This window comes from Phocoena sinus, chromosome 4, assembly GCF_008692025.1.
Source record: "Phocoena sinus isolate mPhoSin1 chromosome 4, mPhoSin1.pri, whole genome shotgun sequence".
NCBI lineage: Eukaryota > Metazoa > Chordata > Mammalia > Artiodactyla > Phocoenidae > Phocoena > Phocoena sinus.
Window position 1 is genome coordinate 54,735,334 of NC_045766.1, and position 16,343 is coordinate 54,751,676.

Sequence of the window (16,343 nt, forward strand, 5' to 3'; positions counted from 1 at the left end):
TAAAGGGAGCATACCAAATCAAAGCCATCATTACTTACAGTACTACATGTCTAATACACTCAATTTCCAAGTCATCTCAAAAGAAAAAAAGAGTAACAAATTTTATTCCCCAGGAAATGTGTTAAATATGAAAAGTCTAGTTCATAATAGTGCAAAATGATGATGACCAGAGTAATATGTTTAGGGTGAACTTTCTAGAGATAAAAATAAGAAAGACAAAAGTTTCAACACAGTAAAACCATCCCACAATAAATAAACTTTCCTCTTAATTAATTTTAATGAATAGGGAAGGATGGTTTATTTCAAACAGACGTTTATAAAACATTTGAGGCTATCACGCTATAGTCCCTTTCCAACAAGTAACAAATTTTATGAATGAGAAAATGGGGAGCTCTGAGAAGTTATGTTTCCGGGGGCGGGGGGGTACTTTTAACAGGTAATATTTTCTAGTGCTGATAATATTCGTAATAGAAGATTTAGCACACAGTATAAAGTATTTAAGATTAAAACAATTTAAGTGATTTTATTTCCTCTGGAGATGGATACCACAGTCCAGTCAACATTAAACACTGCAGAGAATATGAGAAGCTCTTACTGAAAACATTATTTCTAAATCACACATTTATCAAAAAAGAACAAGACTTTCATAAGGTGTTTTTAGACTTTCTGAGAACTTTTCAGATAATGAGACAAGCAGGAAGGAAATTTTATTTTCCTTTGTGGCAGGTCTTTACAAACCAGCCCTTTGAATGTCTTGGCACAGATACTTTCTTTGCTGTAAATACTTCTTTTCTTCCTATCTCCTAATCCGATTCAGTACTCTTTTAGAGGGAAGGTAGCAATATTAAGATTCTTTCTTCTGCATTGTTTTACATCTTTCAAGCGAAATAACTATGGCCTGAAAGTAATTTACATCATTTTTTCTTAGCTATTTAACAACTAATTCTCCGTAAGAGTATGAAATTCTCGTAAGTTACGGTGATAAATAAATACTGAATCCCCAAAACAACCCAGAGAAGGAATTACTGGACTAGGTGATTCCAAAAACTACAATCCACTACAAAAGTGGCCGTTTTAATGTATAATTAGAGATCAGAATCATAAGTGGCAAGTGTTAAGATGGGTTAGATTCCGAGCTCTATCTGAAACCTGTCCTGAGTTGACGGATGTTTCTTAAACTCTTTCCTATCTCTTATCTCTGGAATTAATTTCAAATGAATGTCTCACAGTATCCTTTATGTCATAAACATGCCTCATCATTCTTGCTAAACCTTGCCTACAAATAAAAATACACCACTTTAGGGGCAGCTCCCTCTTTAGGAGATATTCTCACACTCCAAACCTCAGTATGTACATTTCAGGCTTTCTACTTTAGCTCAAATACTTACTAAATATAATTTTTCTTTCAAGATATTGTGGACATGCAACACTTTCTTGTCAAGTTCTAACTGTCCTACAACTAACACAGACCAGTGGCTTTCAAACTTATTAGTGCCTAAGAACCACCTGGAGCATGTCAACCCACCAGCAGATCAAAGTCAAAATGTCATCAGTGTTACCAGGTCCCCCTCCCTCTCCCTGGAACACACCCTCTATCTCTGACCTTCTTACTGCGTCCATCCTTTCTGTGGCGGGGCCAGAAAAGGAAACTGGAAGTACCACTATGCTGACTTCTCATTCTGTTCCCCAGCAGTCTTCAAAACACAAGCTCGTCTAAAAAGTACCTCTTTAAGTACCTCCTTCCTTTTCAAATGAGCACCAGATTCACCACATTACGCAGTATAAGATAATGTGTAATTTAATAAGGCAAAGTGGGAAATTTACTCAATTATTCCCATCAGAACCTATACGAAGGCTGCGTACTGCCCACGTTTACAGCAATTATGTTTTAAAAAATCATAAATCGGACATTATTTGGCATGAAAGAATACCACTTATGAGCTATTCACACCTAAAATTAGTCTGCAATAGCTGAGTTAAGGAATTTGGGACCTATCAATTTGAGTGGGCTTTTTTCCTCAGTAGTTTATCATTTTGGTTGTTGCAGTTTCAGAGTCTTTCTGAAGCAGAGATATGAGGGGGTAGAGGGGTGTCATTTCTCCCTTTGTGTGGAGAAAACAAAAAAATTAAAGACTTTTAAGAGACAACTGCCAGAGCAAATCTGATGGAAACCACTGCCTAACACAGAGTTCTGAGTGTTGAGAGTAACAAACATGTGCTTTTCCAATGTGTGTACTATACATTCAAGCTTATAAAGCAAATTTATGTTGTGACCTTTCCTGAACAAATTACACTTGAATGAGAAAACTTTGTATTAATAGTTCATGCAGGAGAAAACAGTTTCAACATAATCAAAGATTTCAAGATCTAGAATTAGATTTAGGGAAAAATGGCACAATCTTCGATTTTGAGTTTTTTAAGTGAGTTTGTAAATAATTAGCAACCATGTACTATTATCGAGTTGTTTTATATTTTAATTTTCTGGAAGACAATTTTATTTTACAATGTAAACCCATAATAAAGTCACTTCTGTATTTAAAAAAAAAATGTCATCAGTGTAGCCTGATTTTCCCCTATAAAACACAATGTAAACAGGAAGTTACCAATTTTATAAAGGGACTGGTGTTCACATTTTTAGAGATGTGGCTTAACATCATACTTCATCACCAGTACGACTGTAAAGTATGAAGTTTTCTAAAGAGTACACAAAGCACAACTAGGAACACAGTTAACAATTACACAGACTTAATACGATAAATATCAGTCTACCATACAAAGTTTTTTGTGAAAAAATATTATTCTTGCTTTATGTTTACTGCAATATAAAATACCTTAAAACATGAAATTTAGAAGCATTTCCTCTGAGAACGTAAGCAACTTTAAGACTTTTCATAATATTTAATCACTGGACACTCTTTCAGAAATTCATCCAGAGTATTATTTTACTGTCCCTTTCACTTGCTGTATTTTCTTACAGCGACATAAAACATCAATCTGTGGGTTTCTGTTTGGAAGTAAGATTTGAGCGCTCATTCATCTCTCTAACTTCACCTTCCCCTACTTCACCTCAGCGTAGGCTGAACCACAGGATGCTGCTGAGCATTACAACTGCTTCTCATCTCCAGAAACAGTAGTTTCATATGCTTGAACCTAAATAGCTGCCTTTGCAACACATCAACAAGCCATTACAATATACTTCCCGTGCACTAATGTTTCACACTATTTTTTGCTTTAGTGTCTAAGGCCTCAAAGCTCTAGCTTAACTGGTGGTCAGATTCAAAGGCAGAAAAACCAGAGTGCGTTTTGACCCAACGGATTCTTTCCAAATGGTCCAAAGTACTATATAACAATATCCAAACGTGAGCATACATGTTACATATGTAACAGTCATTAAATCACTACCTTTTCCACTTTATTAATCATTATATCTTATGCAAAATATTCTATAGATGTCCTCCTTGGATATGCCTTCAATACCAGTATACCAATTGAAAATAAAACAAAACAAGACAAGATCTATTAATTTCAAAGCTTCATAACAAGTTATTCTGCATTCTTGGTTACTTTACTTTCTTCTCCCTTTTTCCCTCCCTGCCATTGCTGGACATAATTTTCTCAGCTGTTCCAAGCCAGAGAGGAGAAGTGATGGTGCTTGGGAATAGAAAATCCCATGCCCAAGAGAAAAGCTCAGAACTGGAGTGCAGCTGGGAACATCTCAACAAGCAGAATCTAAGATCTAAGGCCTTGTTTACATTCGCTGCCTAAGAAAGAACAACTAACTAAGCCCTATAAGAAAAATAACTAGAGTTTCAAACCAAAATTGAAGGCTCAACATTCTACTCTATTCCTTCCATCCCCTCTCAAAAGTGACTACCAAAATTATCTTTTTATACCAAACCGTACCTTACTAAACATCTCAATAACTTTATAATTTCTAAAATTCAACCTCTCCAGCATTTTTTCAACCACCAAATGATTCAATCTCATGTTAACAACCTAACTTAACACTGCAGTCCATCTTTGCCACCATCCTATGTCCCATCCAACCCAAGTTTTTCCCTCTTCTACTTTTACATTTTTTTCCCCTAATCCATCCCACATCTTCCCTTGTAGTTTTCCTTCTGTTTTATGACAACACCTTTTCATCTATCTGGAAAACTGGGAGATCACTGACTTAATACTGATTACAAATGACTTTCAATGATTTATATTTACTAATCACCCCCCAATGAAATACATTAGTAAAATTCAGGTCAAAGACACATTTAATCAATTGGGATGACATTTATGAAAGCATTACGAAAAAATGTGGCTAATTTACCTTTTGAAATGCTAACTGCAATCAGGACCAGTAACATTAAGCTGAGGATTCTGAATATACATTATCAAATTGATGGTATCTGAGAATTTGTATGTTCCTACCAACCGTGTGCAATAATCTTACTTCATTACAGATTATAAAAATGGTCTTTGAACAGTGAAAGCCAAACCGCTTGTTACAAATATTTGCCTGAGATGATTCCAACATATTTGAAAGAGTCAGAGAGTTAAACCATGCAGTAACACATAGCTTTAAAATGGCAGTCCAGACATTAAGGAAACATACAAAGTTCAACAGTTTGGACTGGTACAAATTTCAAATGCATAAAAAGTTATTTTGAGAATATTAAAATAATTTGAGGCCTATTTACTTTATGAAAGTACTCACCTGACTCTTGCAAGTATCTATATACCAAGAAGTTGACCTCATCACTGCTTATACTCATCTTTATTCCCACTTAAACCATGAGGTCACAACACAGGATATAACCCTAAAAATAAAACAAAGTTAATTAAGTATTTTCTCAATAAAATATTTTAAACAAAATGTAAACAATGTCGTAAAAACCATTTGATTTTATTAAATAATGTAAAATGAAGGTTAGATATTGCCTATTAATAAACCCTAACAAATATAGTTACTTCCAATAATTAGTAATAGATTATACAACCAAAACACGGCTGGGTCTCTTTTTCTGCAACACATTGGTAAAAATGATTCAAAATTTACAAAAGGGCCTTTGGCATCATATTTTAATGATTATATCAAATAGCATAAAAAGTCATTCCTTTTTTCTCCTTAACTGTAAAAAAACAGTATATTTTAAGAATCAGAATATTATTTAGGAAAAGACTGATTTTAGACTACTGGAAGAGGGATGAGCCATCCATGCTGGTTTTGTCTACGTAATTCAGTAGAATGTGAAGTCTCTAACTTCTCAACATCTAATCTGCAATGTTCAAGTTTCAAAAAGCTCTAGGAATGCGTAAGGCAGAGAGGTTAGAGTACAGTTCTGAAAACTCAAATGATATTCTCAGAAGGAGGGAAAGAAGGAAACTGAGACATAACTTAAATATGTCCTAATTATATTTATCCGTTCTCATGCCACAGAAGGGATTTAAAGAAAAGGTCAGCAAACTTTCCTGTACAGAGCCCAACAGTAAATACGTTAGGCTTTGGCAGTCATATAGTCACTGTTACAACTACTCAATCTGCAGTTGTAGCGCAAAAGCAGAAACCATGTTCCAATAAAACTTAAGTTAGCAACACTAAAATTTGAATTTCATGTGACACTGTTGTGCCATAAAATACTTTTCTTTTGATTTCTTTTTCAGCACTTAAAAAATTTAAAAACCTTTTTTAGTTTGTGGTCCTTATAAAAGGTTAGTGGGCCAGATTTGGCCCACAGACTATAGCTTCTTGGTCCCTTGTTTAAAAAAAGGATATATTGACATCTATTCAGTATAAAAGGGTAACTAATCATTGGTCTATGCTGATTGTTCTGCCGCATCATGAATCTCTTACGATGCAGGGTTAAGAGTATATTTAAAAATCACAAATTAATAAGCACTTGAGCAGGCTACTATGTGACAGGAACTGCTACTGCTGTAAATTATGGAAAACCTGGTGACTAAACACTCATCGAGCTTATCTCAGAAAAAAAGAAAGACAAACAAGGAGGTAATAACAATTCCCCCTTGGAAATACACAGAGGAAGCCCTAACCAAGCTTAGTAGTCTGGAAATACATCTCCAGTACTAGAGTACAGTTCTGAAAACTCAAATGATATTCTCAGAAGGAGGGAAAGAAGGAAACTGAGACATAACTTAAATATGTCCTGATTATATTTATCCGTTCTCATGCCACAGAAGGGATTTAAAGAAAAGGTCAGCAAACTTGTCCTCTTCAGAGCCTAACAGCAGACCTGAAGGATAGATGGGAGGAGAATGAGAACATGAATATTTGGGGAGGAAGGCAAGGAACAGAAGCAATCCAGTGAGCAGCAACAGTCGGTGGAAGGGCTGGGGGAAGAAAAAGAAAGAAAACATGAAGCAAGGCTTGAGAGGGGCCTTGAAACCATCACTTAAGAGAAAATCAATGCCCTAAAAGGTTTTAAGCAGGGAGGGGGAATGACCACATTTACATTTTAAAAAGATCATCCAGAATTCTAATACGAAGAACAGACTAGAAGGAAACGTAGCCAAGTTAGGAGGGTGCTGGAGTAACCTAAAAACCTGGACTGTGGCATTAGAGCTGAAGAGAAATACTAGGATTCCAAAGATATTTAGGAAGCAGACTCAAGGGTGATTGACTGGACACAGAGTTCAGGAAAAGGGAAGAATCTTTTAGGACATCTGGATGAGTAGTACTTCATTTACTGAGATGAGAAACCATGGAGGAAAAGTAATGACCACCTTCACGTGAAGAAAAATGCACCTCACCCCCGCCCCGATTTAACTCAAATACTATAATTAATCACCTGAATGTGATACACATATGCATCACACTTAACAGAATGATAAAGGTAAATACTCCTATAATTGTGGCTCAAGACTCCTTGTCTAGATGTCCCTGTGGCACAGCAGATGATCTGTGCTCTCGAGGACACCTTGCTCAATTCTATCCTGACCCACAGTAATGTGTAATAATGTGCTCGGCACACGTAGTAGGTACTCAATAGTCAATTCTGAAAGCCTGTTGACTGAATGATTTAAAAAATAAAACCACACCACCCATTTTATCATTATAAGAAATTAAATCACAACTTGACCAATCATAGGTATCTGTTTGTCAGGGGAACAATGAGTCACTGCTTGATGAAGAGGATTTCCCAAAATGAGATTGGTTAAGTGGAATTCTAGTAAAAGACTGGTAAAGAAAACAGAGTATTCTTTTTCTCTAATATATCATTCAGTCCAATATTCAAACAATGAATAATGGCACTGAAGTACCTATGTAAAAATTTTCAACAAGGCCTGGTTCCAGTAAGCAAAGGTCACCAAAATGTCCCAACTTAAAGCAGTGATCATGGGTGCTTCTGCATCACCTAATATATTCCAGGGCAAAGAAAAACACAAGTCAAAATGATATAGATTATTATCTACAAAAATTCCCATAATAAATACATATTATTGGTGGTATATTTTTTAAAGTCAACAAGAAACACTAAACATGAAGAACAGGAAAGTTCTTATCTGTTCAAATTGCTATGAATGGGTTTATTACATTGATCATGGTACCAGATTAGTTTCTGTAACCAAAAGTTACAGAACCAAATTTTTTTTTAAAGGGAAAAGGGTAAATTGTTCAAATTTCAAAAGGGTTATTCTAGCTCTAGTCCTACTTCAGCTAGCTCTTATATTCCTGGAGAGAAAGAACATTATTGTTTTCCCTTATACCAAGTATATCCCTAGGATGGACAAAAGCACTGTGCTAAGAGCTAGGAATAGATAGACGTAATAAAGTTGTCCCAAGCCGTGCAGAATTGACAGTTTTTCAGTGAAGAGAAACATACAAACAAATGTGTCCTTGAAAAGAAAAAAAAAAAAAAAAAAAAAACCCAGCAAAGTCAATGTAATCCTGCATTAAAAGTTTCAGTCACAGTAGCAATAAAATTACATAGACTCTGTAAAGACCTGAGTTTATCCACTTTCAAAGACATTTAATTCTAGAATATGCTTCCGTATGAAACTGGTCTGTTTAAATTCTAACATCAAAAGGTCATCTGAAAAGAACAGGAAATTAGACAACATTTCAGAAACTAACACAACCCTGTAAAGCAATTATACTCCACTGAACAAACAAACATTAAGACATTCCCTGCTTGAAAACTTCAGTATTCACTTTCAAAACACCTTAAAAAACCTGTATGCCAGAGAGCAAAATTAAAGAAAATGCCACCACTTTCATTAACGGACTCACCATAGCTTTGCAGAACTGGTCCATTTTGATTTGTTTATACATCTATAATATGATGTAGTCTTCATCTGCCCCAGGTGAAGACCAGATACTCATACCAGCTATCACCAATTTTCAGGGTGCACATAAAAACCTTACCACTGTACTTCCTCCATCGTGGTATCTTTCAGAACTACCACCCTTAAACAAGGTCACAGAACATCAGTGAGACACTCATCCAATCTTCACCCTATACCAAAGAGGTCCAGCCCTCAATGTCACGCCTGGTAGAGGTTACTATGTGTAAAATAAGTCCTGCCCTCAAGGAGCTGATGGACTCTTAAACAAGATACCCAAAATAAACCAACACGTCCTAAAATCACAAAGCATTTTATTTGTATGTTCTGCTGGATCATACCTATTCATCCTTAAATAGTAAATGACTGAGTTCTAAAAAATAAATAAATAAATAAATACCTTTGTACTTCCCTAAGTCTCAGAAACAGCTTGTAAAATCATAAAAGCTTTTATTCAAAACTTCCATCAGTTACAGGCAATCAATTACTTAATTCAAGACCCACAGCTATATTAAAGTAGCCAGAAGTAAAACCAAAAATTACAATCTTAACCAATATTTAGCCAAGTGTTTATATTTAAAAGCACACTTAATATATTAAATGTTTAGTATGAAATATTTTACTTCAAGACTTTATAGACAACAATCTAGCAAATATTACAAAAACAGGACTGCTGATGCAATTCAGCTACGATTCCTTCAACTGAATATGTACGGCATTTTCAGCACCACAAAACTGAGTTCAGCATTCACAAACTGGATAATAACTGCTCCAAGTATTAACCATCTCCTCATTTGTTCTTCTACACATCTAGCACATTTCTGCCTTTGGCCTCAAATAGGACAGATACCATATTCTTTTCTGATACCATTTCTGGAGCATACCAGGGCCCAACTATTATCCTAAATCACATTATTTTAAATTTACAAGATTGAAAAAACAGTAAAACTTATGGACAGAGAGAAAAAAAAAACAATAAAGATATTCTTAAATCTCCTGCTTACAACACACTATTTAGAGGTCTGAAAACCTTTGCATTATCCAAAATCAAATGCATGATCAAAATTTCTTTATCTTACAAAAAAAATTTAGTCCAAAATGTACAGTGGTGGCATAGTATCCCATAACAGACACATTAGTTTCACTTTCGCTTTGTTCAACATTTAGATGATTCCAAATTTTCATTATTCTAAGACTCCTATAAGACTATTTATGCTTAAAGTTGTTTTTTCTTCCATTTCTTTTTGGTAGGTGTACATATATGAATAGTCCTCTAGATCAGGAAAAGTCCCTACAAGTAAATTACCGGACAAAGGGAATAGCTAAATAGCTATTGTGATTCTTTTTTTTTTTTTTTTTTTTTTTTTTAAATTTTATTTATTATTTATTTATTTGGGGCTGTGTTGGGTCTTCGTTTCTGTGCGAGGGCTTTCTCCAGTTGCGGCGAGCAGGGGCCACTCTTCATCGCGGTGCACGGGCCTCTCACTGTCGTGGCCTCTCTTGTTGCGGAGCACAAGCTCCAGATGTGCAGGCTCAGCAGTTGTGGCTCACGGGCCCAGTTGCTCCGCGGCATGTGGGACCCTCCCAGACCAGGGCTCGAACCCATGTCCCCTGCATCGGCAGGCAGGCTCTCAACCACTGCGCCACCAGGGAAGCCCGCTATTGTGATTCTTAATGAATACCAACAAATTAGATCCACTCAAAAGACAACCAATTCAGGACCCCTCAAGCTGAAACATTAGGAAAATGTTCAACTTAACCAATAATAAACAACAACAGCAACAACAAAAACATGTTGGCCATAACATTAGCAAACAGTTAAAAATAATACTCAATATTATCAAGATTGGTGACAAAAGAGAAACTGTATCTTTAAATACAGTATCTACAACTACTGGCCATAGCTGTTTAATAGTTGAAAAAAGAGCAACAATATTAAAAGCTGCTAAAAGAACTCTGATGTTAAAATAACAGTTGTTTTAATATTGACAAATAATTATCAAACAATGTAACCCTGGACATGTTGGGATACCCTTCCAAATAAACATTAATGACCCACAGGGGCCCAAGGTGATTGATATGTTGGGAGTCCATCTAGCAGAAAGAATGACTCAGGCTTCTCTGGAACTCAGCAGCTGAGACATGGGGTAACCATAATTCACAAGATGAAGAAAACTGTGGCTTGCCTCTTGCAGCATTCACTGACACTATCTGCGAAAGACAGTACTACTTTACTACTACTGCCTTCCATTTGGAGACCTATTCCATTCTCAGCCCTGTGGTTTAAATGGGATGGACCTCCTGGTCCAAAGGAAGGCATTTATTTGCTTAAGCCAACCAGCAAATCATATCTTTGGTTTAGGGCTGACATTCCTCCTCCACAGACTCACACCATACCCCACGTGTCCCAACTCAATCACTCCCAGTAAGTGAAACATTAGAAGACGTGTGCTGGTTTCTATGAAAGTCAACCTCCTCCTTTCACAGGAGTGGGCAGGCAACAAGGGCACTCTGTGAAGCCTGGGATGAATGTGCATCACTGAGGTTAGAACAGAGCTATCAGAGAGAAAGAGAAGGAGGGCAGAGCAGAGACAAGAGAAACTGTGTCCTTGATGACATTAAATATCTATTGTGCAACTGGATCAAATACTATCTGAAGTTAATTTACCACAGTATTTTGAAGAAGTCAAAAATGAATTTTACTGTATAATCCAGTGAAGATTTGTCAGTTGCAACCTAAAGAGAGCAGACAACCCAAGAAATGTTTTAAAACAAGAAAGTGACTAAAGTCAGTGACAGACTATATTTGGAGAGATAAGGAGTGGAGAGGGGGGTGGGAATCCAAAAATTCCCAGTTGCTTCCAGACTAGAAAGTGAAAAGACTTACTATAGAAATGGGCTGCCTAGAGAGCACAGGCCTCTGGGGAGTCACACTTTATATGTGTTAAACAGGACATCCCAGCAGAAATGCTTCAGAGTGTAATATTACAATTCACTGCTCATGGAAAGCGGTACCTCTGGTTCTGTTCCCTTCATACAGGAAGGTCAAACTTCCAGTTACTTGTATTACTTTGGGGTGACAAGCCAACCCAAACAAATGCTGACTAGACACATTTGTGAGGATGGGGCAATGACAAGTGAAAAGTAAACACTACAATGGTGATGAATTAACAAAGCCTATGGGGGGAAAATGCACTAAAGCACTACTTTTCTGACAGATTTATTTTATTCACTCGTTTAAAACTGGATGAGCACTTCCAATGTGCAAGGCACTATGACAGGTACTAGAGACATGGCTACCCAATGCCAGGACCAGATCTTGCTGGGAAGATAGAGAACAATTAACTCCAACTTAGATAAGAAAAAATTATGAAAGCATACACCCTGAGGCTGGGGGTGCAGACAGGTGAAGGATGTAAAATGTGGGTGGCTTACAGGTTTCTGTAATAGGCACAGTGTTAGAAGAACTAATTTTCCTTTTAATTCAAAATGTCTGCAGCACACCAAGTTGCCTTTGCTCCCATCTGTGTGTACACTGCTTCTCATTAATTTGATAAAGAAAATGAAACAGGAGACTATTTGCATTTACTGAGTAGCTGCTACATGCTATGTATGGGGCTAGGTCACATACACATTATATAATTTCCTCTTCAGTGTTATATTCCTCATTTTAACGCAATAGCACCGACACATGAGAATTACACGTCTATATACAGATCTGGGCATTCAGAAATGTTACTCAAATACTATACTGACTCTCCTCAGAGAAGAAAAAAAAAAAGTATGGAATGTATAATGTAAAAGAATGTACTAACTATAAAAAGAATCAAAATTCTTAGCACTAGGAGGTCCTAGGAAGTTGCTAATTCCAAGCCACGACATATGTTGCCAAGGATATATGTACGGCACAGGTTATCACTACACAGCTTACATGGACCTTGATATGACTGGCAGTCCTAAATGGTCAGCCACCACTACAGTCACAAACAAACTGCTTCTAATACCCTGCTAAATAACAGCTTCTAAACTCACAAAGAATCATGTATCAAAATCTGTTGTATATAAATTCTCAATCTGCCTGTGAAGTAAAGTAACAGTTCATCCACTGCCGCGCTATCTCCATGGGTCATCATAGGAAATTGTCAAAGTGTCTTGTTAAAACCATGACACACTGGTTTGGCAAAAATACCAAACTAGGACAACTAACAACAACAACAAAACAAAGTGTACGGAAGGGAAATGAAACAGAGTGAGGAAAGAAATTAAATCAATTTATCCATTAGCTAAGTTACTGGTGGTTATTACCATCTCACAGCTGAACTGTACCCCTCTAGAATTCACACGTTGAAGGCCAACCTCCAGTATCTTAGAATATGACTTTATTTGGAGATGGGGTCTTTTAAGAGGTGATTATGTTAAAATGAAGCCATTAGGGTAAACCTTTAATAATGTGAATATAACTCAACGTGACTGTTGTCCTTTTAAGAGGAGGAAGAGACACGAGGGATGCATGTGCACCGAGGAAAGGCCCTGTGAGGAGGCAAGGAGAAGGCGGCCGCCTGCAAGTCAAGGAGAGGCTTCACGAGACACCAAACCTGCCTGCACCTTGATCTTGGACGCCCAGCTTCCAGAACTGCGAGGAAATAAAATTCTGTTGTTTTATAAGCCACCCAGTATTGTGTTATGGTAGCCCTAGTAAACTGATACATACCTATCATCACAAATTCTGTAAAACTCTGATCATTCACTGGAGAACTTTAAAATTACCAATGTTAAGTTCACGATTGCCAGGCTCTGCCTTTCTGAAAATTTGCCTCTGTCTTTAGGAACCTATCCTGTCCTGTAATTGTCAAAGATGACGACATTAACAGGATGCATTAACACTTCATAATCCTCTTCCCCACAGTACCCGCTTGTCTCCTCCACCCACTCCTCATGCAACACTCTCATGAACAGCACAAAAAAACTGCATTATGCTTAATTCTCCACTACATTAAAAACAGTAATTAAAATCCTACTAATGTTAGGTAATAACACTTTTGTGTACATAAAATATGGTACAACGAAGGAAGGTGTATTCTGAGACTTAGTTCCGAAGTCTTTCGCAATACAGCTTAAAATGTGTAGAAGGTACATTCTGAACTTTTGCAATGTTAAATTAAGATTTCACAAAATTGTATTAGACTAAATGAAATCATGTTTACAAAACTTACTTTTGTAAATCATAAAATGCAACAAATCAGGATTTAGAAACACATAATCTCAAGAAAAAAACATTAAGCTCTAATTGAAATATGTATTTCAGCATATTTTAATACTAACCAAATTTAAAACAAAATATAAAACCCAGTACAATAAAACCAAATCATTTGACTGATTTCTTAAAGCATTAATGACAACAGCAGACATACATTTCATAGAGCATTAGCCCTGGACTACAACCATAGTTTATTTGTCAGACATTTTAAGGATGTCTTTTCATGGATGCCTGTAACGTTAAGTCCAAAGAGAAGCACAGTAGTGCATTTCCTTAAAACAAACAAAAATTCTACCACTCTTGACATTAAGATAAATGCTGAATTTAAACTATTATTTTTTTTTTTTTTTTTTTTTTTTTTTTGTGGTACGCGGGCCTCTCACTGTTGTGGCCTCTCCCGCTGCGGAGCAACAGGCTCCGGACGCGCAGGCTCAGCGGCCATGGCTCACGGGCCCAGCCGCTCCGCGGCACGTGGGACCTTCCCGGACCGGGGCACGAACCCGTGTCCCCTGCATCGGCAGGCGGACTCTCAACCACTGCGCCACCAGGGAAGCCCTAAACTATTATTTTTAAAGACTCAATCTTATGAGATAATTTTTACTCATACTATTAAAAAGGAGAAAATATCCTTTTAAAATAATTAGTTCTGTATCTCATTTTTTATGTAAGTTTTTAAAGGGTATCTTTAATAAGTAGAATATAATGTCCTAGTGAAAAAGTCTATAGTACCCACCCCCACCCAAGAGAAACAAATACAATTAAAAAAAAAAATAGGTAGACAAGATACTTTGTGAAGGGAAACCAGCAAGCACAAGCACTGACTTCTACCTTCCCATTTGGGCACATGAGCATCTTTCAGATAATTTTACTAAGAGTGTACCTGGCAATATGTGTATTTTACAGAAACGTTGATTTCTTTTTTTTTTTTTTAACACAGGCATACCTCGTTTTATTGTCCTGAAGTGTTTTTTTTTTGTTTTTTACAAACTGAAGGTCTGTGGCAACCCTGCATTGTCAAAATGATGGTATTTATTAGCAATATTTTTTAAATTAAGGTATATATCTGTTAAGACATAATGCTATTATCACACACTTAATGGACTAAGGTATTGTATAAAGGTAAATTTTATATGCACTGGGAAACCAAAAAATTCATGTGACTCGTTTTATTATAGTGGTCTGACCAAACCTGCAGTATCTCTGAGGTATGGCTGTAGTTGTAGGCAATTTTTGTGCTGTTAGAATTTTTTCTTTTGGTTGTTGTTGCTTTGTTTGTTTTGTTATCAGATTAATGGTCAACAAAGTGGGTGAATCTTAAGAATTTAAAGCATAACCGAGAAGGGATAAACTTCTAAATTGCTTTTCCTTTCCTTTTCCATTGGAATCCAGAGCTCTCGTGTAAATTAAAGATAACATGAGAGATAAATAAGATCTCAGGTATCCTGTATGATTTTAGACAAATCTTCTGGGCCTGTTTCCTCATCTAGAAAATGAGGAGAGTGAAGCAGACAGTAGTCTCTTTCACTTTTAAACTTCAATGATTTGAGTCAGTACAAGTACACAGAGTATTACATGTAAATCTCGCAGGCTAAGAGAGTACCAGATCACACAGTGATTTTTAATAAAGCATTTTTTAATAGGCTTACAAGTGCATGAGAGGATTTTTAAAACTGTCAGACCTCAGATGGACATCTCCAGGAATTAGGAAAAGGGAAAATAAATGAGTCCACCTCATTAAGAAATATTTAAGAACTTATTATGCATAATGCTTATTAGGACCAGCTATCCTTTATAAATACTGACTTATATAAAAGCATAGGCAAATGGTATATCAAACCAATTTTTCATTAGCAACTGAGACTTCTAATGTCAATCATTTGATTCAACTGTGATCTATACCAGGGGTTTACAAACTCTGGCCTGTGTGTAAATTCCAACCCATCGCCCATTTTTGTTCAGCCCACAATACCTTGTGGTTTTCACAAAACAATGAACTGTTTTTACAGAACATGTGTCCTTGATTTGATGATAGGGAACACTAACTTTGAATCCCAATTAAGCAATTTTAAGAGTCTCAGCAAACTCTCTAGACTGAGAAGAGTAAACTAGCATGCATTATGTGATGAGTCAACTTTAAAGTTCAACTGACATTTGCTACAGCTCTTCCTTTTTATACCCAAAAAGCCTCTGATGAGCTGCTTCACAGTCCACAAGTATGGATTTCAACTTCCCAAACATATAAAAAAAGTGGTTGTTCACACAGCTGTCTTCTAAAATCCTTTTAAAATATAAAACTATATGATTCAAGGATGGACTCAATAAACATGTGTTAAATGATTGAATAAATTATAGTCAAGGTATGCTGACAGGGGAATAAAGAAGGACAAGAAATTAAAACACTAAGGAAACAGAAGATAGGCCATAGTTCTGGTCTACCTTTTTCAACTATTGAGCAGTAATTGGTCATTCCCAGCCAGTCTGGGAAGGAAAAGTCTGGAAATGAAAAGTCAGGTAAGAAAATAAAAATCAAGACCCTAGTCCCCTCCCAGTAGCAAGAAAAGCTCTGAGTTTGTGGGAATGGGAACCAATATAAGAATGGTAACAGGATTTTCTCAGTTTAAAAACTTACTATTCTGGCTTTGGAACAGAAATGTTATAAGGACCTGTAAGACTGGAATGCAGCTAAAACTGAATGAATGGATACTTGGCTTAAAACTGAGATATCGCAGGCAAAATAAACAGAATAAGGTACCACGTGTAACAAACTCATAGAGATGTAAACAAATACTAC

At 36.4% G+C, this 16,343-nt stretch overlaps 1 protein-coding gene across 7 annotated transcripts in view; it reads right to left on the reverse strand.

The window, feature by feature from the left end:
- The window catches only part of TBL1XR1 (TBL1X receptor 1), a 188,787-nt gene that overhangs the window by 37,797 nt on the left and 134,647 nt on the right, over positions 1–16,343 (reverse strand). For 4 of the 7 annotated variants that reach the window (XM_032629510.1, XM_032629511.1, XM_032629512.1 and 1 more), the window contains one exon: positions 4,709–4,811. The exons of 2 other annotated variants lie outside the window; for them this stretch is intronic. In XM_032629510.1, coding sequence (XP_032485401.1) covers positions 4,709–4,766 — 58 coding nt within the window. In that variant the 5' untranslated portion in view covers positions 4,767–4,811. Of the gene's footprint in view, positions 1–4,708; positions 4,812–8,242; positions 8,349–16,343 lie in introns of those variants that run through there. One more of the 7 variants, XM_032629514.1, reaches the window with a different exon arrangement.